Below are 24,772 nucleotides of genomic sequence, written 5' to 3' on the forward strand. Positions count from 1 at the left end.
ATAATTTTATTCCCATTTACTCTGGCAACTCTAACTGGAACGGAGCAGTGGCAACTCCATTCGATGGGGTGTAGTCACTCAGCAAGTGTGTATGGTTTCCACCACTTTACTGATTCAAAAATAGCCCTTTTCTTTCATTTATCACCCTGGCCTGGTTTTGGTAGGCATTGGGCCTTGGCCTACACAAATACAGTAGAATACCTTCACTAAAAACAAAGATACAGCTATTAACAACCCAGCATCTTTTTGTAAATAAATGTAAATGAAGGAGGGTCAACGTTCCTCACAGCTGCAGCAAGGAGCAAGAGAATTACAAAGACAGGGATTTACATTTGTTCTCCCTCTAGTTTAATCACAATAGAAAGAAGTCCATTGACTGCTGCCTGTGAATAGTGTTGTTTTGATTGGATTTTGTTCAAATGCCGTAAAGTGAGGCAGATTTTTAAAGGCGTGCAGGATTCCAGGTGTGTCTGTTTGGCCTTGTTTGCTTCCTTGTCTGAATGAGTCTCCTCAACTTCCATCATTAGCCGGAGCTGCTAGTAATTCTGCTGTCCTTGGGCAGTTTTTTGGGTTGTGAATGGAGTGTGGACCTACTGGTTTCATGTTCTCTTTGCCTCCTGGACTCCATACCCAAGTTCCCTACCTGGAAGGCTTTCTTCCTGTAGAAAAGGCACAGGTTTGAAAATGACTCCCTGCTATGTACCAGCAAGGGGTCTGATTTGTCCTCTTCACCTGTATTTCTCCATGTACATCTTTGCTATGGTCTGGATTCTGCAGAAAACTTGAAACACTCTTTCACTTTCTTCTTTATGATGATGAGTAATGGGATTTCCTCAGTGGCAGATGAACTAGGATGGCACAGAGGGATATCTCCCATGTATCAGTATCCATGGTAACATTCTAAGCAAGAAGGAAGCATGCTAACACGACTCATCCACCCCACAAATTTTCAGGATTGTCACCAAGCAGAACAAAAAAAGTCAATCCTCACACAGCAAATAGAAATCTCCTCATATTGTTAAATGTTCTCTTGAGCATCCCCCCTTCATCCAACTCTCTTCAAAAAGCAGCCCCTGTTTTATGGTTTGTATTCTCTTCTCCAGCAGCTGTCAGTGCAATTATATTTTTCAACCTTCAAGTAGTTTGTGTCTTTATATTTTCACTGGGGATGGGGAACAGCAAAGGGAGGCCTGAACCCTGAGGAGCATGGAATTTTTTCATGTCTTTTAATTCTATCAATATTTTCTCCTTTCATTCAAATTGAAAATTCATCATATCTGTTTCCCTACAGGATGTTACAGAGAAAGTCATTCCTCCCCCACTGTCTGCCCCTCCTCCCCCCACAGTGTAACCATGATTTCTAAGACTGCATGATTTTAATAAGGATTCTTGGCAGATCTGATGAGACAAACCTTCTGTCATTGGTGATACAGTTTACTGGCTTGTTAAGGCATCTCTTGTCCCCATGAAAGTCGGTCCTTCCATGCTTGTGTGTGCAGTAAGGAGTTTAAAAGCGCTGGGAAGACACCACGCATGTGTTAATTCGCGCTGCAGCAGCGAGCATCTCTTCCACTTTGACCTCATAGTTAATCTGCGTGGTAGTTAATCGCGCAGAGACTCCTTGAGCTTTTTAAAATTTCTTTTAAACACACACACACACACACACACACACACACACACACCTAGCCCTGCCTTCCCACTCGAAAAGAAAAAAAAAAAAGAAAAGAAAACAGAGCAAACAAATAAACAGACCTAAAATGATGGACCTGGGAGAGTATGTGTGAGCGTGAGGGTCATGAGTATGTGTAGAGTGTGCGCGCATCTCTCTCTCCCTTATTTGTCTCGGCGTGCGTCTCTCCCTGTACCCTCCCCCTGCCTCAAATACATTATTCCCCCAGACTTGGAAGCCGCTCCCAGAGCTGACGCTTTGATGGTATCTGCAAGCGTTTGTGCTGATCTTATTTCTGCCCCCTGAATATTAATTCCCAAAGCTGTTGGCAATACAGCTCCCCAGTGACGGGACCTACTAGAGGCAGGTGGGGGGAGCCACCATCAGATCATAAGCATAATAATAATACAAAGGGGAGGGATTCTTCTGCAACCAAGAGACTAGAGGCAGAGGAGGAAAAAAAAAAAAGCGATGAGTTCGACAAATATATGGAGCACAGGAAGCTCAGACTACTCGACTCCTGTATTTTCACAGAAAATGACGGTGTGGATTCTGCTCCTGCTATCGCTCTACCCCGGGTAAGATCTGCCGTTTTCAGCGTTGTTTTGTTCCGGAGGGGTGGGGGAGGGGGTGGGGATGTGGAACTAGGGAGACCACCCAGATTTTAAACACTGGTCTAGGATATGGGGTTATAATTTAGGGGAATGTGAAAATATAGGGTAGAAAATAGAGGGAAGAAAGAGGAAGGTCACTTTCATTTATTTATTTTTTATTGGATTTTATTTTGTTTTAAAGTAGAAAAAGCTAACGTCATAAAGACTTTGTGTTTGGGGAGTAGCATTTTGATAATACTGCAATCTAATGTCGAAGTGGGCTGTGCTGATACAAGCCGGCATTTGAGGCCATGTTGGAGGCGTTTTGGGTGGGGGTCTGGAGGAGAAAACTGCAAATGAGATCCTGGAGAACACCCAGGAGATGTGTGTGTGTTTGTGTGTGTGTGTGTGTGAGGGGGGGTGAGGGTTTCTGTTCCTGTACAGCAAAGTATTGCTTGCTCCTGTACCTGGGCATTCTTTAGATCAGTCAGCCAGATTTTCTATTCAGCCCCATTGGACCTGGCAGCAGGTTTCCTGATGGGCAAACATGGTTCAGCACCAGGGACAGCAGTTTCAGTTAGGGCCAAAAGGAAAGAGGCTTATCTAACCCCATAGGATATCTAATTCTATACAGAACATCCCTATAGTACAGGCAGAAGGCCAATGGAGCCAAGGAGCACTAATGACCTCTGGGAACCCTGTTCTGATTTCCCTACCCCCTCCTTGAAGATGGGAGGGGGCATGGGGTGAGAATGTAGTTGATGAATGCATAGAGGGTATATGACTAGAAAAGACTTGGTCTTGCTGCAGGGTTGAAAAAATAAGCTGAACCAGGTGAATGTTAAGCCAGAATTGTCAAGTTATGCACTGATGCCTTAAAGCCTTGCTGCACTAAATGGAAAAGATGGGAAGGGGGGAGATGAATTCCCCAAAACCCTGAGCCAGTGTATGCTCTGAAGTGTTTTGCACCTAAATTTTCTTGAACTTCATTGCACCAAAAGTATCAGGGGATATTCCTCCACCTATAGGTCATTATTTATCTACACAAAACAGCCCGTGGCACCACACAGACACAGTCCCTCGGGATGTCCAGCCAAGACCAGTGGCAAGTTAGAGGTTGAGTATTTACATTTCTTGCTTTCTTCTATACTGTCATTTTGAAATAAACTCTAGAAGAATTACTTTCATACCCCCCACCCCATCCCCAAAAAAGAAGATAAAAAACTAGCTATAGAAGAAGTCAAGCCATTGCCTTAAGGTTTTCATGGGAGCTGACACTCTTATGTAGTAGTTGTAACAGAAGGAGATAAAAGGGATAGGGGTTAAACTATTATTTTATTTTAAAAATTCTAGTTCCCTTCTCTGGTCCTCCATTCTGTAGAGTAGGTAACAGGAGATGCAGATTTCTGATTAAGAAGAGACCCAGGGAAAATAAGGTGTGAAAGCTTTTTTTTTTTTTTGAGTTTCTAAGCAGAGACAGGATCTGCTTAATTCTTTCAGCACTTTTTATACCTTTCTCCTTTACTTTAAAATAGAATGTGTTTTCATTAAGAGTATGAGATTAAATAGTTTTCTCAAAAGTGGAAACAGCCTTTACCTGGAAATGTTTCATGTGCAGTACATTTGAGTGGAATCTTAGGAAAAGCATTGTTTATTTAAAATTTGCACATATATTTTTTCTGTTTAATGTTATGTGTAGCTCTTAATTTGTTTCAGAAGTTAGTGAGTTGGTAGTTGCTTATGGATAGAAAATCATTCTCATATTCTTAGCATTTATGAAACCTGTGGATTGAAATTTAGGGAGGGCATAGAGAAATAGGTCTTTCCTTCCTACTCATGTCTATCTTAGTAAACAGCTTTTTGGCTAAATAGATGCATACATTATTATTTATCTCCAGTGTCCTTGTTTTAATGAAAAATATGTAATTTTATCATTCATAATGGTATCATGTTTAAGATGTCTTTTCGTTGCCACATGACTTTTCCAGTATTATGTAAAAAGTAAAACTTAGTGATATATTTTAATTTTTAATTCTTTGCATACTAGCCTAGGTGAGTTTTGTAAATAGTTCTGAATAATGGGATCTATGTGTCATGTAAACTCTCCAATAGGATTTTCACGTTTTCTCAGTAATGAGAGGGAATGGAGTCATTGCAGTTTAGTGCAGAGAATGTGATCAGAGTTTCAGTTGCTGCAATCCCATAAAAAAAAAAAATTGAGTGGCTGAATAGGGCTGGATGGAAATAGAAGCTTTGATGTCTAAAGCTGATTCTAAAGAAGGACAAAAATCATCTGGGAAAATGTGGGATCCTGGGAGCCAGTTTGAAAGAGGCTTTTTGGGTAAATAGTGGCAGTAGAGGCACCTAGAAAGTTGAAGAGGAATTCAAAAAAACATTTCATTGACTTTTTCATTTCCATAACTGCAACGAATAATTTTTTTCCTTTACTAAATTGATTAAATTTATTATATTGTGTTTATACAAAAGTAAAACAAGGAAAGATATATACCATTGAAGTGAGGACGTTAATAGCTAATATCTCTTCTTATGTGTGAAATATTAATTTCTGAACCTCAAAGTTATATAAACTGTCCTGTATCTCGTATATAGTGCTATCAAAAGAATCACCAGAACACTTGTTAAAATGGAGATTCCTGAAAGATTCTGAATCATTATGTCTGAGATGGAACTCAGGAATATTCATTTTCGACAAGTACCCTAGACCACACATTGAAGAAAAGTGGTATTTACTTTGCTGATTTTCAAAAGTTTATTTTTCACCAAATTTAATATTTACAAGTGCTTTGATTATTGCTACTTCATTATTCAACTGAGCATAGTGAGTCAATTTCACATATAGAATTTTTTATTTGAATGTCAGTGGGCATATTATACAACCACTAAAGGATAAGGAATACCTATAAAGAACTTTAATAAATGCAACTCATGTGAGGGAACATAGGCTGAAAAAATAAAATATGTATATACGTATGAATGTGTAATTATATTCACAAACTACATACATTCCATGTACGACTATTTATCCATACAGGTTTTAAAACAAATCTCACAATTTTATAAACTCTTTCAATGTAACTACATTCTGTCAGTAAAAATATGCTAACAAGAAGAAATAGAGATACAACAGAAAAATTTTCAGAATAAATAGGAAGTGTTAAAAGTACATGTATTTTCATTTCTATTAGAATAAAAGATTTTTAAAACAAAGAATTTTTTTTTTCAAGGATAGATTGAGTGGAGATGAATTTGATTGACTTTTTGATCCTCAATGTAACCCTTACTTTCACTTGCTAGCACTGAATTTTAAAAAAGAAAACTGAGTTAAAGATTCATAAATATTTTCTGTTCTTAGCTGTTGCCTGAACAGAAATTCATCAGGAGACTTTTCTTGTGAGCTGCTAAAGTTTTTTATCCCATAACCAATTTCTTTCATAGTTTTTATGTTCTTTCATGTAGAGGGGATATTGTGATTCTTCACTCTAACCCTGTTAATTAACAGAATTAATCTCTACATACAACCTGACTCTGTCCTATCTTTCCAAATGCTCCACTTGGTTTTATCTAGAAAAAAATAATTTCCTCAGCATGCTTAATTGCATAGTTGTAGATACAGCATTTCAAATAATCTACCCTGAGGTAAACATCCACCTGGGGTGGGGGGGAGAAAAGAAATATTATCACCCAGTGTTTCTCAGAATCCAGCTGCCCACCACCCTCTAGACAAGACATTTAGATTGTAGGCAGGAATTTAAGAATTGGCTTTTAGCGTAGTTATGGAAATGTCTCTCAGATATCTTAGACTTCATTTAGAATAAACTTCTCAAAATAATTGAATTACAGACTATTTAATGATTGAGGTCTCTGTTCTACACACTTGAAAATTTGCTTCCATGTCAAGAATTTTTCAAATTGCAATTAAGACTAACTTAATCTTTGTTGTAAATATGATAGTAGGTCTATGGCTTCTTGTCACTGTCATAATTTCCTAGCCATTCCAAGACAGGATTTTCACAGTTTAAATACAGGTAGGCTTTGCTAGAATGACACGTACTTGTGGTTGAAGGGGAACAGATAATATATTTTTGTCTCACTACGCAGTCTTCGGTTCTACAACCAAACTTGAGTTCATGGCAGGGTTTCAATTACTATAAAGGATCTTTCCTTAAAAAGCACTCTTGTTTTCCCCACTATTATGTTATTTGGTATTCATATGGTTTTCCTTATGAATGGGTGGAGAGTGTAATATCAGTGCTACTTATTTAGCGTTTACGTGGCACTTTATCTATAGAGTTATACAATTTTTATAATGATATAGAATTATTACCATATTTTGCACTCTTATCATAATACTATAGGGATTAATATGATTGGGAGTTAAATCTTATTTTTACTCTAAGCCACTAATGTGTGACTTAAAGAAGGCTTTTTATTTTTTTGTAAGGGATATTTATTCTCTAGAATATGGGAGAAATGAATAACAACCCTCCCAGTAAAGTCAACTGTAGAGGCTTTTTATATCTCAGAACAATCCAAGTATTTTCTTACCTTTGGAGAGAACAGGGCTGGTTATACTTGTGTAGTTTGGATTATTGCCCTAGGAATGTGGGTAGGAGAGGCTTAATCCTGCTCTACAACTAATATTCAAGAAGACTTGAACTAGTGCCTTAGTTTCTCCATATCTCATTTCCTACAGCTATCATCCTATCTTCCTTATCAAACTCATGAGACTAGAGAGAGAATAAGAATGTGCAAGCAAATATTCTCAGAAGAAAGTGAATCCCCAATTTCTAGTTGTAACTTCATATTCCTTTAAAATTAAAGCTTATGTACTTTGATATTATCGCATGCCAAAGTTAATCAAGCAGTTGCTTGTATGATTGAGGTGATTAAAAATGTCAACTATAAATATTTACATATTGCAGATAGGAGTGCCTGGGTGGCTCAGTCAGTTAAGCCTCAGACTCTTGATTTTGGATCAGGTCATTATTTCAGGATCCTGAGATTGAGCCCCACGTGGGGCTGCATGCTCAGTGCAGAGTCCGCCTGTTCCTCTCCTCCTCCTCTGTGCCACCTCCGCGCCCTGCCCGCACTCAGGGCTGTGGGTGTGTGTGCATGCATGCCTGTGCTCTATCTCTCTCTAAAATAAATAAATGAAATCTTTAAAATATATATACATATACTGAAGATAGAGCTATCCAGATATTGAAATAGTAATATTATTTTTACTTTAATATTTAGTATAGTTGCTTCCATTACATCTTCCATTTTTTTCTAATGATTTCTGTAGATCTTCAATTTCATGTCTTTTATTAGATGATACGGATTTATTGAACATGCTGCACTTAGGTTTAGTCTAGAAATACATTTCTCTTCAAATTTCATCTGTTGAATCTCTTTTCCCCATACTTGGACAATATCTAGGGTAAATCCCATAAATTTTCTATTCATTTGAGTGTTTAGAATAATCTCATTTTTAGGTATTAAACTCTCATCTAAATTCATCTTTCAATCTCCCATTGAGTTTTGTTTTATTTTTTTCTTCTATTCTCTGATCAGGCTTAACCTAAGATTTCTTTAGTCTGACACTATTTCTATACTTTTTTGTTAGGCCTTTCCTTCTCTCTTATTATGTTGCTCTTGACTTTTTTGTGAGATTGGAAGGAGGGAAAGAAGATAATTAAAGGAGCAGAAAGATCTTAAGTTGTGTTATCTGGGTGACAGATACCTAAATGCTGAGTTATTCTTTCATGGGGGTGTTGGATGGGTTCCATGAAGATAGCCCTCTTTCTCCTTTCCACTTTCGAGGACCTCCAGCATTGCACTATTCCCTGACATGAGTCATGCTATATGATGGCTGATGTCAGAATGACACCCCTCAGCTCCACTCCAAAATACATCCACCTGGATTCTCTGCTAGCATTATTTCACTAAATAGACAATTTTTAAAAGATGATTCCAACGTAACTGTTTTTTGACATCCATTTAGCTTAGGAGAAGGAATGAAGGAAGGAAAGAAGCATGCACGGACTGACGGATGGACTCAGCAGAACTGTCTGTCAGATTCTGGAAGTGAAGGTCTTTCTCAGAATCACTATTAGTGTTATTCAAACCAGCCTATTACCTTTAGATTCTTTCAGGAAAGAATCAGGCTACAGTAGTCATTTGGACTGCTCAGATTATAGAGAATACAGGGCATATTTACCTAAGGGTTCTCTATCTACTTTGTGTTCATAGAGCACTAAGAAGCAGGTATGGAAGTTTTCTATTTGGGGTAAAGATAGCAATTGCGCTTGTTAGTTTTCCATCACAGTAGACATCCGTGAGTGGATTTCTTGACTTCTTTTTTTAATTGTCTTGAGCTAGAGGTGGTGCAAGTATCTGTCGGAGGAGGGAATATGAAATTGTACAACTCTTTCTACTCATAGGCCAATAAACTTCTTATACAAGAATGCCTCTCTAATCGAATCCTTAAACTTCAATTATGTGGTGACAAGGTGGATGAAAGAAAAGAAAACCACAACTGGTTTTTAGCCTTCTCTAGAAAGTTCGGCCTCTTTTTGGCAGCCTTCCACATTTGTACTAAATTAGAGTCTAACACTCCTCACCTGTTTTTTTTTCCCTGTTCTGAGACATTGGTTATGATAACAACAGGGAAAGTATATTTAATATTCTGTTCCCTCTACGATGTATTTCTCCGAAATACCCACTGGCTAATTCACCCACTTCAAGTCTTTGCTCAAATATTAGCTTCCCAATGAGGCCTATACTGAACATTCAGTGTAATATTCCAAACAACATCCAACCTTACACTCAACGATTTCACTTATTCTCATCTATGTTTTATCCTTCCTTATACTTTGGGCTTTCGTAATTAAGTGGATAATTTTATACTATGTTGCTTACTGGTTTATTATTTCTACTTTTTATTTTCTGTTCCTCCCAGTAGAAGCCAGGATCGATGAAAGCAGAGACACTGTTTTGTCTACTTATATAACCCAGGCTTTTAGAGAAGTGCTTTGCCTCTAAAAATGCTTAATAATTATTTTTTAATTAAATAATGAAAATTGTGTTTTATTTTCCCTGAAATTTGGCATCTTTTAAAAAAGAAAGAAAGAAAAACCTTTTTATCTTCCGAGCAGTATCTCATTCTAAGTTTAGCATCTATAGCTGCCTACAAAAACAAGCCAAGAAACAGGTCCTACAGTGGAGTGTGGTCCTTAAAGAGTATAAGCTATGGAGCCACACTTGACCAGAATTTAAATTCCTATCCCTAACATTACGTTCTGGCCCTCAGTTACCTTCATATAGCCTTTGTCTTTTCATACAAAAAGAAAATAAAAAGGAAGATAATAATACTTCAGAAGTTTGAGTAGTAATTGATAGGATACATGATAAGGGCCTTACCCATGGTAAGTATCCCTTATATGTTGTCGTTGTTATTGTTTTTGTTACTACTATGAGGTCATTATTTCCTGGGGATTGTCCTAGAAGCAGAAGTATCTTCTCCACCCCTGTTAAAATAAGAATTTTGGGAGAGTACAAGAGAGGGTTTCTTTTTTTCTTTTTTCTTTTCTTTCTTTTTTTTTTTTTTTAAGATTTTATTTATTTGACAGAGAGAGACACAGCGAGAGAGGGAACACAAGCAGGGGGAGTGGGAGAAGGAGAAGCAGGCTTTCCGCTGAGCAGGGAGCCCAATGAGGGGCTTGATCCCAGGACCCCAGGATCATGACCCGAGCTGAAGCCAGATGCTTAATGACTGAGCCACCCAGGTGCCCCAGGAGAGGGTTTCTTAATAAAAATTCTCTAATTTTTCAGTCCCCTACCTTGAGTTGTATAAGATAAGAAAATGGGGGAAAGTTACCTAAGTTTTTAGAATCCCTATACCAGTCATTCATTTTGGATCATTATTGTAAACTTAATATTTCTAACACGTAGATTAGATCCCAGTATAATAAGAAAATAAATGCTGACACATGGAACTTCTTCAAGACGGCATCCTTAATGATATGCAAATAAGGATCTTTTCCAGAGATAGTGTGAAACCACTGTCTCTGAGTTTCTGAGCAAAATTAACTCAACCTATTATTCAGAGCAAACCTGTGTTGTTACTCTCAATGGCAACATCTATATTAGATTTGAAATGGAAGCAATGGGTTGAATCTGGAGAGTAAAAAGGAAGGAGACAATCCAAGCTGATATTTTATTATTCAAGGTCATGACTAACTTCGTTTTCCTTTGTGCCTAATAGGTCTGATCATAGAATTAAAATCAACATCATCTGTCACCTAGGTTACTAAATCAGTCAGTGAAATTACCTTTCTGATGCTGGTTTTGCTGTCTTATTAATTTACCACACAGCAGAGAGACATTTCTCCTATCAAATATTTTTTTTTAAGATTTTATTTATTCGTCAGAGAGAGAGAGGGAGAGAGAAGAGGGAGTGGCAGGCAGAGGGAGAAGCAGGCTCCCCGCTGAGCAAGGAGCTCGGGACTCCATAGGAGGACCCTGGGATCATGACCTGAGCCAAAGGCAGACGCTTAACCAACTGAGCCACCCAGGCATCCCTCAAATATATTCTTAAATAAAGACATAATTGAGATGTAGTAAACTGTTCAGAATTTAGGTATATAATTAGATGAAATTTTTTCAAATGTATGCAGTAGTATAACCACCGCTTCTATATACAGATGCATACACACACACACACACACACACACACACAGAGTTTTCAATATATATTAGTTTCTGTCACACCTGCAGGTTTTCTTATGTTCGTTTCCAGTTAACTACCTCTCTAGTCTCCTTTTCCTCGCTTCTCCTGATAGTCTCACTTGTGATTTTTCTCACAAGACTATTTTTTTTTCTGTTCTAGAGCTTACATTGACAAAATTAACAGTTTGTGTCTAGCTTCTTTTGCTAAACATAATGTTTTTGACACACAATAATGTTGCATATATTGAGTTCCTTTTTATTTTTGGGAATCCCACGGTATGAATAATAACATGTTTACCCGTTCTCCTCTTGATGCATATAATTTGAGGCAGTTTGGACAAAGCTGACATGAACATTACTGTACAAGTGTTTCTTTGGCCCTTTTCTCATTTTTCTTGGTGGAATTGCTGGGATGTAGAATTAATTTATTTTTATAAGAAATTATCAGAACAGTTTTCTAATGTATGACAGTTAAAGTTGCTGCAAATCCTTAAAACTTTAGGTATTATCTGCGTTTGCATTAGTTATCCAAAACATTAAAAAAAAAAAACCCAAAAAACCCCAAAGCCAAGCCATATCTTATAAGGCTTCTGAGACTCAGGAATCCAGGAGTGACTTAGCTGGATGATTCTGGTTCAAGACCTCTCATGAGGTTGTAATCAAGTTGTTGAACAGGGTTCTAGTTCTCTGAAGGTGCTGGACAAGCCATTCTCAAGCTCACCACTATATTGGCAGGAATCTCCATTTCCTTCACCGGCGGCCACTCCATGGTGATGGAGAGGTGGAGTGAAAAGAAAGATACAAAGAGAGGGAGGAAGAGAGAGAGAGCACTTGAGATAGAAGCCACAGACTTTTGTAATAAAATCTTGTAATTGTGTACTATCACTACTGCTATGTGGTATTAGTAACACAGAACAATCCTGATACATAGTGGGAAAGGTTTAGGTGAATGTGTGAATACCAGAAAGATAAGGATCACTGGGGACACTGCAGAGACTGAACTAAAGTCTTTTGGATTTAAACCATTATAGTGGGAGTAAAATTGTACCTATTCAGTTTTTTTTTTTGTTTGTTTGTTTTTGTGGGGGGCTCTTGTGTGTGAACAGGTGAGGGGAGGGGCAGAGTGAGAGGGAGAGAGAATCTTAAGCAGCTTCCATGCCTAGCATATAGCCAGTGTGGGGCTTGATCTCACAACCCTGATGTCATGACCTGAGCTTAAATCAAGAGTGGGATGCTTTCCAACTGAACCACCCAGGTGCACCTCAGGTTTTTTTGTTTTGATTGATTTTATTGTTGAGTTGTAGGAGTACTTTATGAATTTTGTATAAAAATCCTTTGTCAGAGGTAGTAAAAATATTTTTCCAGTCTTTGGGTTTATTATTTACTATTTTTAAAAAATAGTCATTTACTTGAGGGGGGAGGGGCAAAAGGAGAGGGAGAGAATCTCAAGCAGACTCCCCGCTGAGCACAGAGCCTGATTTGGGGCTCAAGATCATGACCTGAGCTGAAATCAAGAGTCAAACACTCACCCGACAGCTACCCAGTTGCCCCTACTATTTACTAATTTATTTAGGTGAGCAAAATGTTTAATTTTAAAGTATGATTTGTCATTGTTTCCATTATGGTTAGTGTTTTTTCTGTCTTAAGACATTTGCCGCCTCCAAATTGCAAAAAAATCTTTTCATATTTTTTCTAGAGGCTTGTATTTACAGCTTTCTCTTTTAGCTCTAGTATCCATCTCAGTGTTTTATTATTTTCATTTAATATGTTAGAGAATGAGATTCATTACCCCCTACATTTATCTAGTTGCTTCAGCCCCATTTTTTGAGGAGCTTTTCTTTTTCCTCTTGACATTCATTTGAACTTTGTCAAAATGTTATTAACATATGTCTAGGTCTATTTCTGAAATCTGTATTCCATTCCATTGAGCTACTAGATTATTTGTATATCAGTCTATGTGACTTTGATCATTGTAGCCTTACAGTAAATCTTGAAACCAGGCAATGAATAGGAAATACAATCATAGGTGTTCTTATTTTGCAAGATCTGATTTGTCTATTTTACATCTTTTATATCCTTACATATTTTCAGTAAATTTGTCTACTGCTACAAAAACAAAACAAAACAAAAATGTCTTGCTGTGTCTATTGAAATGGTATTGAGCATATAAATCAAACTAGAAATTATTGACATTTTGACAATGTTAAGTCTTCCAATCCATGGACATGGTTTATCTTTCCATATGTTCAGGTGTTCTTAAATTTTTCTATTTTATTGTGTATTTCAATGTAGGCACTTTGTACATTTTTCTTAAGTTTTTTGTGTCTTATTTCAAATTATATGCTTTTAAATTATTTTCTAAATGTTTGTTACTATTTTACAGAAAACAATTTATTTTGTATATTTTATATCCCTGTGGTGTTTGTTCTAAAACTTATTCTGGTAGTTCTCGTAGATCCTTTATGATTTTTTATATACAATATTGTTATCTGCAAATAAAAGTAGTTTTACTACAGAATGACTTCTTATAATACAAATATGGTTGTTTTATTGCCATATTAAATATTTGCAATTACTCCCCTTCTACCATAAGATCCAATTGTCTTAACTAGCCTTGTAGATAATATACCATATATTTGTTATGCAAAATGGAGACATTTTTCTAGTGAAAGAGGGTATAATTATTAATACTTGTGTCAGGATCCCAGGATTGGAACTTTCTCAGGCAAACTGGGCATGTGATGACCTAATATGGTCCTTCATGATCTGATCTCTGACGACCCCTCCAGTGTCAGTTCCTGATCCTTCATTGGACCCAACTCGACTGTCACACTGTATTTTATTAGATTCCTTCAAATGCTGGCTTCATTTTCCTACCTCCTTTTGAGGTACTACTTTCAGAGCTTCCTACCTCTCTTCCATTTTCTTTAGAAAATTTTCAAATTTGTTTGAAATTCTTCAATACAGAATTTTCATCAGAGAGATGTTTTAGGATTGAGAGACGTTTTTATTATAAATCTTTTCTATTTCATGAATAAAAAGGAGCAGTCATATTGAATGATATTTAACTAAGCTGATTATTATATTTGAAAACATGAAAAAATATTCAGTAATAAAGCCCTACTGAAAGGGAAAAACAAAACAAACTTTCCAGTCATACCAGGTGACCTCACCAGAATCTTTTATATAATAAAATAAACACCAAATAAAATCAACTCAGTGCCATAAAACCAGGACTGTGTTGGCCATCAAATATTCCTTGAAACATACAATTTTTCAAGTACTCTTGTGGTCAACAGGCCATTAGCAGTGTCTCACATGATGGGAGCTCCTTTTTGTAGACCTGCTACCATTTCCATATGCAGCTCAATTTCTCTGAATGAGTATCAAAGTGAACTTTTTAGAGAATCACAAAAGGAGGGAGAGATTTTCATTTTATTCTTGTACTTCAGATTCCAAGTAATCTCCTAAACCGTTGCTTAGTAGATGTTTAAGTATCAATGAAATTTATCAGAAAAATGGGCATAAGACAGAAGTTTGGACATAGTGCTTACATACTCTGGTTTAGGTGATCTGAATAGTGCCCTTCTTAATTCATATTTATTTTGGGAATCACGTTTTTGTTTAGTTCCTAGTCACTCTGTTCCTGGCACTATGCTGGAGGCTGAAAAGCATTGAATTAGGCAAACCTAGTTGTTGCTCTTGTGGGAGTTATTTTCTAAAATAAAGATGTGCTTTTAAAGCAAAACTCTATATACTATATATTATAATCATACTCTTATAAATTGACTTATAGACAGTGTTCTATTTTATATTGATTTTTCACTTACTGCCTCTGATTTAAGGAAATTGTGTAACCAGCTGTACATTTCACACTCAATCATTTTTTAAACTCATAGATCCATGTGATTCTGTCCATTTTCTCCTGGAAATAGGCTAACGTGGGATGTCATTCGACTCTCGTTGAGCTTTGAAGTGCTATGTTAAATGTGGAATGAAAATAAATGCAAAGTGGACAAATTTCTTCCTCCTTGTCTCCTGCCTTCCTGCCTTAATTAAATATCTGTTGCATTCCTAACACTTGTTTGGCACTGTGGGGGTTGGAGTTGAAACAGTGAGAAAAACTTCCATCTTCTTAATCCTCTTAGACCTTGCAGTCTAGGGACAAACAATAAACAAACTTAAAATAGAGATAAAAGTTGAAGAAATAATTAAAAGTGATGGGGAAAAGAAAAGAATTGCTTTAGGTAGCATGGTCAGGAAAGGCCATTCTGACTAATGGGTAAGAAGTTGAAGTAACATGAATATTAAAAAAATTCGGCCCTGAAAAGATTCAAATGAAGACTGTTCTCATCATAGGTAACAGCAGGTGCAAGGGCCCTGAATGGAGTAAGAACTTGGTGTGATTTAGGAACTAAAAGAAGGCCCAGATGGCTGGAGAGTGACCAAGGATCAAAAGTCAGGATATAGGATTTGGGAGGCAGAAAGCTGCTTCCTATTACATGGTCTTGCCACCTTAGTGAAGAATTTGAATTGTTTTTGAGATAAGGGGTTTGTGTCAGGAGAAATGCCTCATATAATAATACCATCAATTTTTTTCTTAAAACATGTGCCTCTATGATTTGGGGAATGGTGAGGGTGCAATTTACCTACCAATTCTCAATTCCTTACAATTAATTAAATTTTTGACGTTAAACTTCCTTAGAGTTATATATAGTATTCTATATTTTGCTATAAAATCTTAGTGGAATCAAGAGTCATTCTGCTATTATGTCAATTATTTGAAGTGTAGTAATTATGGCATTGTTATGAAATTATTGCACTGTATTTAATGTGTTTAAACAGGTATGTTTTTTATGAAGATAAGTACTTCGTATCTAAGAAATGGCAAAGACAGTCTCTTACAAATAAATATGATTTAGAAGCAATTACTTGGATGACTGAGTTTAGATTTTAAGGGATTCTCAGAGAGCATTAACAAAAGTATACTTATTTCCTATCCATAAAATATGTTGTTGAACTTAATCTGTGAACAACAAAGCCATGAAAGGTAATATTCCATCTAAAAGGCTGAAAGAGATCCAAACATCTATGTAGCAATTTAAAAGGAAACCACAGTACCATTTCAGTATTAAATTTCTTTCTCCCCGGGAGATTTTTATTTATTTATTTTTAAAGATTTCATTCATTTGACAGAGACAGCACAAGCACACAAGCAGGGGGGAGGGTCAGAGAGAGAGGGCGAAGCAGACACTCTGTCCAGTAGGGAGCCCCACATGGGGCTTGATCCCCAGACCCTGGGTTCATGACCTGAGCCAAAGGCAGGTGCTCAATGACTGAGCCACCCAGGCACGTCCCCCTCCCCCTGCCCAGGAGATTTTTAAATGCTCAGACTCATATTTTAGTATCAGGAAATCTCACAAAAATCTTATATCAAAGAATATCTTCAAAAGTTCAGTGATTTAAGTTTACAACATAATAGCTCTTTGTTTTATTTTTAACGTAGAACAAAAGTGACATTTATTGGTAGGCAGTTGTATGAATTTTAACACACTTAAATTCTGTGATTCAGTAGCCCACCTCGCTCCCCCACCCCCCTGAAAAAAACCCTCCCTCCTACCACCCTTTGTAATCACCCCTTTCCCCCTCCCTTAACTTCTGGCATCAACTGGTCTGTTATTCATCAATAAAAAAGAATAAACACAACTTTCTGTGATTTGAAGTATTTATAATTCCTAGTTACATAAATTTATATTATATTGAGATAAACATGGACTATTCATATAACAGAGGTAGGGAAACTGAGGAGGAAGAAAGCTGAAAGATAAGATTTGATTAACTTTTTAAAAATGATTAATAAAACCTTGATTTTGAGAACATGTTTTAGGCAGGAAGAGCCAAATAATGAAAATGTTAAGAGTAGTCTAGAAGTAGCCATGACCACAGAGACAGATTTGAAATTTGTGTTGACTTGAACTTAAAGACTATAGTGCAATTTTAGAAAATAAGAGGAAGAAAACTTCCTAGAATCATGGTCACTCAGATGTATGTATACATAGGGGTAGAATTCCCCAGAACAGTGAAAATTCAATCAGCCACCTGAATAAATTAGCTCTATGTTTCCAAACATTTGAATATTAAAATTGAAATATTTCATTTTCTGTTCTCACAGAACAGACTCTAAAGATATGAATTTTTAATATATTTTGAATATATTTGAATAAACATCTGAATATATGCAGATATTGCATGCAATAGAATCAGCCTTCATTTTTGTACACTGCCTTTCAGTGACCCTTAAGCTATCCTAAACCTGGGACAGTTTAACCCCTGGGAGAAAGTACACAAAGTTTCTCCTATTCACACGTGTGGCCTCCTTGCAAATCTGAGAACAATTTTGCATGTTTATATGTGTGACTTTGAATTTTGCTAGAAGAGGGATCAAAAGTTGTGACAGTTCTTCTAAACGTTTTGTGTTCTAGAGAAAACTATCCTTCTTACTACAGAAATTGAGATTTCATATTAAATGCACAGGCACATTGATAGAAATAACTTTAACATCAAGTTGGAGGCACGGCAGACAGAGATTAGTCACGGTCTATCAGGTGACAACGTTTTTATTTTTGTCTTGCATTGTTCTGTGTTTCTTCTAGCTGTTCAGGTGTTTGTTTCATCAAGTAGATCAAAGGTGTTTTGATATCTGCACTGAACCTTCTACTTCTTTCCATCTGCAACTGTGCTTTGCACAAAAGACTCTCAAATAAGTAGCTGAAGGACCATGAAATCTAAAGCTATAAGGTGTCGTTTCCCAAATCTGGCCACATCTAAGTGACACCTGGTCATTTATTCACTTAATATTTTTCATAAAACCAGTATCTTTTTAAAGTAATTATTTGATTTAATACATTTAATAATAAAAGTAATAAAATCTGGAAAATCAGTTTTACTTTTCATAACCCAAGACACCTGCAAAGTAAATACAATGAAACCAGTACAATGTTATCACATCTTAACTATATATTATTTTCTACCGGAAGTGGTGAGCTTGATGTTCTCCTTAGAAAGTAGATTAACAAGTGGGACAATGTGGTTAAAGACAAAGTATAAATAAACTGTGATACTGTCCTTAATATAATTGAATGTATTGAAAGAAAATTCAAAAGGGAACAATTGTCAAATTATGTGCTTCAGTGTCTCAGTGCTATTCCTATGTGATGCTTGAATCTGTCTTGGTTACCAGGGACAGGTGTCCTAAGTTTCAGGAAACACTGATATGGGATCATTTTAATAGGACGTTAATTTTGAGGATGAGGCTATTCTGAACATCCAGTGTACAATGAAACACTAGTAAGTGACATTTGACTTGCTTGAGAGTGTTCACCAAAGTGATACTTATTTTAGGAGAAAGTCCAAGGGCTCTATCACATTCTCTTGCACTAGCTCTTAATTCTGGCTGCACCTTAGAATTAGCTGAATATCAATGTCTTGGTCCCATCCTAGATCAATTAATTCAGTATCTTAAGAGGCAGGCCTTCAGCACCGTTATTTTTTTAAAGCTTCCGAGGTAATTATAACATGCAGTCAGGATAAGAACGACTGGTCTATATAATGCATTGCACATTCAGTATATGCGGGACATTGTGCATTCCTAGTGAATGATTAGTTATTAAATAAAGGAAGAGATACAAAATATTTCCTTATTAGAATATTTCTGGACAGCATATAAATTACAACCTTCTCTGATACTATAGCTTATAGTTTACATATTTCTGTGGTTAAAGTTGGTCTTGGATTTCCATAGTCAGAACATAGCAACTCTATGCAAATTCCATGTGTATTTCTAGAATGAGGGAGAGCAGCCCCCCAAATTGTATTGGCTTAGTATATCACCATGTTGTTGCAGTCCAATAATAATACAAATATAGTGGCTAAGTTCTGCTACTTCATAGAAAAAAAATTGTTGCATGAGACCAACATAGTTACGGCCCCACTTTCTTCTAAAAATTCTACATCAGTGTATAGTGTGCGAGGTGAGTTGTCTCAGTTTCCCAAGATCATTCAGGGTTTTGAAACCAATAGCTTCTACTCTGTGGCAAAATGTACACAAACAAGAAACCGAATGTTATTTTTATCACTTAGTAAAAAATCACTTCAAAGTATTTTATATATAAAGGGATACATTAGGAATTTGTCAGTTTAATAATCATTAAGATCTTTATAAATATCATTATTTATACCATAAGAATTTTTGTATCCATTGACATTTCTTATCACAATGTAACGTCAGGACTTCTATTTCTATTTTATCCAACAGTTATAGACACATGGTTTCTGTGGCTGATCTTGGCCTTGTTTTCTTATTAACTCTCAAAAATACCTTCAGTGTATGTTACTGGAGTTTTTACAAAGAATTATAGCATTCGAGAAAAAGTGATGGCATGTTACATAGGCAGCACATTTTAATATTAACCATTAATTGTTACATATGTACATTTTTAAAGAGAGGGAATTTTTCCATGTAAATTTCTACAAACATTAAATTTTTTAAAAATAACCCATACTTTCAATGATTCTTCCAGTATTTTGGAAAGTATTCATTGTGTGTCTTGTTACGTGCCAGGCACTTGGCAAATTTTCAGAAAATGACAGTTGGAGACAGAAAACAATTTCTTGCTCTTAGGAACCTATTGTTCTACTTTTAACACTCACACCTAAACCTAGTTTTTCAAATGCTTTGTTGTTGTTGCTGTTGTTCAGTAAAATGTAGGAAAGTACAGAAGACCTAAATATGGCTCAGTGAATCATCACAAAATCCATATAACCCCCAACCACAACTGGAAATAAAATATTGCTAGCACCCTAGTAAACCTCCTCCCTTCCTTCATTTTCTTCTTCTTTCTCTTCCCCCAAAGAAACCACTGTCCTCACTTTCAGCTCTATAGTTGAATTTTGCCTTTTATTAAATTTTATATAAACAGAAACATAGCGTGTGGGGGTCGGTGTACATGTAGCATCTTTGGCTCAAGTTTTTTTCAGATTCATGTTGCTGAATTTAGCAAGAGTTCACCAATTCGTATTGTTGTATGATATTATATGAATATACCATCTTTTATTAATCTATTGTACTGGGTTATGTTCACATCTGTTTGGGTTATGTTTGTTTTATGCTCATATCTATTTCTAATAATACAACTAAACATTCTTCTACAAGTCTTAGAGTAGACATTTGCATGTGCTTCTTTTTGAGATCAATCTAGAGATGGACTTTTTGGGATATGAAATAGAGGGTGATTATCATTAGCAGATAATCCCACAATGTTTTCCTTCCAGCAGTGAATGAGTCCTAGTTGCTCCACATTCTCCCACTTTTATTTAAGAATTGCTAAAACAAGCGAACAACCCAAGTATGGTGAGGTGAATAACCCAAGGAAAATGGACTTTAGGGATAATCCTAGACCTCTAATTGATGGCTTTTTTCTGTGCACACCCCTTGACCCCAATGAGCATTGTGGTTGCTTTTTCCGCATTTCCCCTCCTTACTTTGTTAATTATACCAATTTTCATTGGGTGTCTGTGAAGTCCTCATGCTTTTTGTGAAGCTGTTTCCATCTTGGATACTAATGGTAGGATAGATAATTAGACCAAAATAATTAACATAATGTCATCCTCTAGGCGTAGATTTGAATTTCATATGTATGAATTCATATGTATTTGGCTAATGATGCACAAAATTAGACTCTCTGAGGACTTTTCTTCTTTATGAGGGAACTTCTGGAAGAGTTTATCTCTGTTTAGATGTAAATAAGGAGGCATAGAGGTGTAAGAAGTCGTTAGGATCTCTTGACTGTGTAGTTAAGCCATTTTGGGGTTGAAGCTGACACTGTGAAGGATAGAAGGGTGAGTTAGAAAGAATCTGAGTTTTCAAATACATAGTCGTGAAGCTATCTAGAGCACTGTGAAGCTGATCCTACCTCAGACTTTATGATTGTATATGTCAGTGCCTCCCAATTTGGTTTGAATATTATACTTGCAATGAAACTTATCTTAGTTAATAAAACCCCACAGGCAGTTATTTGATATAGGTCATTGGTGATTGCTAATAAAATAGTTCACATTTATACATTGGATATATATGTCTGATAATTGACTCAATCAAATAAGTGTACTTACTAATAGCCGTCAATCTACTATTAAAAAATTGAACTTGGTAAGAGCTAAGAAAGTCATAAGTAGGACAATTCACTATCAGAATTGGTGCTGGGGGATTTACTTTCTTGCTATCCCTCTCCTCTTTTTGAATATTCACACTCATGTGTGTACACACAAGCAGAGAGCACCTTTCCCAACAGGTTCTGCATAGGTTCCTTACATGTCCTTACTGGAGGTATAGAATCCCATAGGCCACTGAAGACCCTGAGTGAAAGAGTAATTGGTGCCCCAGTGTTCTTGTTCACAGAATGCCTCAATGTTGGGGCGCCTGGGTGGTGCAGTCGTTAAGCGTCTGCCTTCGGCTCAGGGCGTGATCCCGGCGTTCTGGGATCCAGCCCCGCATCAGGCTCCTCCGCTGGGAGCCTGCTTCTTCCTCTCCCACTCCCCCTGCTTGTGTTCCCTCTCTCGCTGGCTGTCTCTCTGTCACATAAATAAAATCTTACCAAAAAAAAAAAAAAAAAAAAGAATACCTTAGTGTTCTTTGAGAGCTGCCAGTCCTGGACAATATGGAGTGGAGTCCCCTCCTCCCATGATCAGATTATGAGTTCCCTGTGTTCTTTGACACATATACTTTGACACTTTCTACCAAAATCTGCTTTTTGCAGTGGCTGGAGGACATCCTTCCAAATGAACTGGTTGGTATGTATGTCTTGCCCCTGCAGTGTACGTTGTTCTCCAAGCCTAGAAAGAGTGTGAGACAGTTTATCGCAAGTTAAATTGCGGGCTCTGCTTTTATTCCTCAGTATGGGGAGATCAAATTATTGGTATCTGTAACAGCAAGCTTATGAAATTTGAATGTTATTAACTTTGTGCTAAAGGTGCCATACTTTTAATGAGCTCAAGCATAAACTAATTTATTATCTTAAAGGAAAATGAGCTTGAGCAACCATTTCTTTTGGATGATCTTATTTTTGGATGAATATACAGTAGCAGATCCTTTGCACCCAATTTCTTTTTCAAAGCCTTGCAGCATAATGGCTAAACATTTTGATTTTGGCAAACTGAAATGCCTGTTGGTAAATATCATTGTTTTTCTTCATTGGCAAAATGGGGATAATTATAGGAATGTCAGTGTATTAAGGATTAAGTGAGAGAATGTATGTGAAGTTCTTAAAATTATTCCTAAGGCATAGTGAATACTGAAAAGTAGCTATCATTGGTATTATTATTAACCTTAGGAAAACTAGCTAGCAAGAACACTTATTCTTTCCACAAATCTTAATTAAGCACGCACTCATGGAATTTATAGTCTAGTAATGGAGACATGCAATAAACAAATCAATACATCGACATGGTAACAAATGCTATGAAGCAATCAAGGGACTGGCTGGAGCATATGAAGGGTGGCGTGGGTGACAAAGGAAGATAATAAGGGATGACCTCCGCGTGAGAGTGATGTTTGTGTTGAAAAGTAAGAAGGCATAAGCCACGCCAAATACTGGTTTGGGAGGTGAAGAGAAGAAAAGATTGCAGGCAGGAAGGACAATACATGCAATCGGACCGGGGGTTGGCCTAGTTCCTGGAACTTAGCAAACTTGAGTAACATGATGACGTGAGGAACAACACATTCTTGTCTTACTGATGCTTTCGGAGTGTGAGAATTCTCAATGGATTCTATGGTCTTGATGAGAATGTGGGGTAGAGGGGATCTCTGCGAAAGTAGTAAAAGGGAAGAATAGAGATTTAGGTTATATAGGCAGTAGAGGTAATATTAACACAGCAGAAAATCCAATGCATAGGAATTTTTAATAGAAAAGATCCAAAAGGTTTCATTTTGCTGACCTACATATCTTGAGAGATTTATTTTGACGTATAAAATACCCTGCATTTAACTCATTGCACCTATAAAATGAAACTGAAACTTGAACCAACAAAATATTACTGAAACTAGGAAAGAATGAAACACTAATTATTTAAAAAGTTTAAACATAAAAATAAGTGAGTTTCAATTTTTTTCTACTTACCTATGTCAGAGAAAGAAAAAATATATATATTCTGTCTTTATGATGCCAGATAACAATGGATTTTAAGATACCTGAATGAAAAGACAAATGTTGTTATATCTCACCCAAATGTTTGCTGTTATACTACCCTGGGATGGTAAAGTGACTAGATTTTTCCTCCAACAAAACATAGATCTTTATTGAATTTGTGGGAATCTGAAATACATGGATTAAAATTTAAAATTCCATATCTGCATGATTAATCTTCAGTGTCAAACATACAAAATATGTACCAAAATTCAAATATTTAGATTCTTCTGTGTAATTGAGAGCTCTCACTGAGCATCTATCAAATATTTCTTTTCATTTTACTAAGCCATTTTTTTCTAAATAAAATCAGCTTCTGTTTCTGATTGTAAACATGAACTTATTACATGTTTGTAATCATGCATAAATTCAAATCATGCATAAAACTGCAAACATGAAAATAAAAATCTGATTTACAGCAGGGACGCTCAGAAGAGCTAAAGTGGGAACCTGGGAATCTGTATTTATAACCCCCCACCCCCACCCCTGGTTAAACACTCTGCGACTGAGATTCTCAAATGTTATTATGCATATGAATCACTTGAGGATTTGTTAAAGATTTTGATTCAAGTGTCTCAGGTTCTGCATTTCTAGCAATATCCTAGCAGTGCCCATGCTGCTGGTTCAACGGTCCCAGGCAGATAGCTTTCTAGCATTTTTTAAAAAGCTTTCAAAGATAAAAGCTTTACAACCTTTTCTGGCACTGTTTTGACAAATTTTCACTCAAACTATGAAAAAATGTTTTTCATTATGGTAAGTTAATTTAAGAGTAATTTCAATTTTAGTTCTCTTTTTTTGTAAGATTACTATTTAAACTAAAGGGCACAAGAAATAACTACTTGTAAAGGCTGTTACATTCGGATAGGTGCCTTTAGAAGTTCAACTTTGTGCTCAGGGCACTCAACTGTCAAATCCGTTTTCTTGAATCATTAATCTGTTTCTGCCCAGGCCTTCTTGTGGGGTTGACAATGCCATGTAATGATCAGACTTCATTATTCCTAGACAGCCTACCTATAAATGAGGAGGTCTTGACTCCAAGGAATTCTAGAGAAACAGCCAACATTGAATGAGAGAGGCTCTTTTTTCTTTTTTCTTTTTTTTTTTAAGACAAATCTGGAAACAATCCCAGATTATGCATCAGCCCCATTAATTTAGACCTCAGCTGGGAAAACTCTAGATAATAAAAACTTCATTTATTTATAATGTAGGGGTTCATTATTTTTCTTCCTGGAAAACATCTGTTTTTAGTTTTTTCTCAGCACATATTAGATAGAAGCCTGAAAGCAACATCTATAGATTCGGGTTTTAATTACATGGTTGGAGCTGTTGTTATAAATCTAGCAGTGGTCACTTTATAACAGTAATCATAATGGACCTATTTTCAGGGCTATGTGTCAGGCTCTGTGTGAAGCACTTAATAACCATTATCCTAACCTTACATAAAAATAAGAATACTAGCGTTAACTCTATTTTGAAGATGAAAACTTTGTGAAGATTAGCAAGGTTAAATAACTTGCCCCAGGTCATAAAATAGTAAA

At 36.4% G+C, this 24,772-nt stretch overlaps 1 protein-coding gene across 6 annotated transcripts in view; it reads left to right on the forward strand.

Moving 5' to 3' along the window:
• The first annotated feature begins 2,140 nt into the window (after window positions 1–2,140).
• The window catches only part of GABRG2 (gamma-aminobutyric acid type A receptor subunit gamma2), a 95,990-nt gene continuing 73,358 nt past the window's right edge, over window positions 2,141–24,772 (forward strand). For all 6 annotated transcript variants that reach the window (XM_044388488.2, XM_044388489.2, XM_026510918.3 and 3 more), the window contains exon 1: window positions 2,141–2,247. In XM_044388488.2, coding sequence (XP_044244423.1) covers window positions 2,141–2,247 — 107 coding nt within the window. The remainder of the gene's footprint in view (window positions 2,248–24,772) is intronic.

The sequence above is a fragment of the Ursus arctos genome, unplaced genomic scaffold, assembly GCF_023065955.2.
Source record: "Ursus arctos isolate Adak ecotype North America unplaced genomic scaffold, UrsArc2.0 scaffold_15, whole genome shotgun sequence".
Classification (NCBI taxonomy): Eukaryota; Metazoa; Chordata; class Mammalia; order Carnivora; family Ursidae; genus Ursus; species Ursus arctos.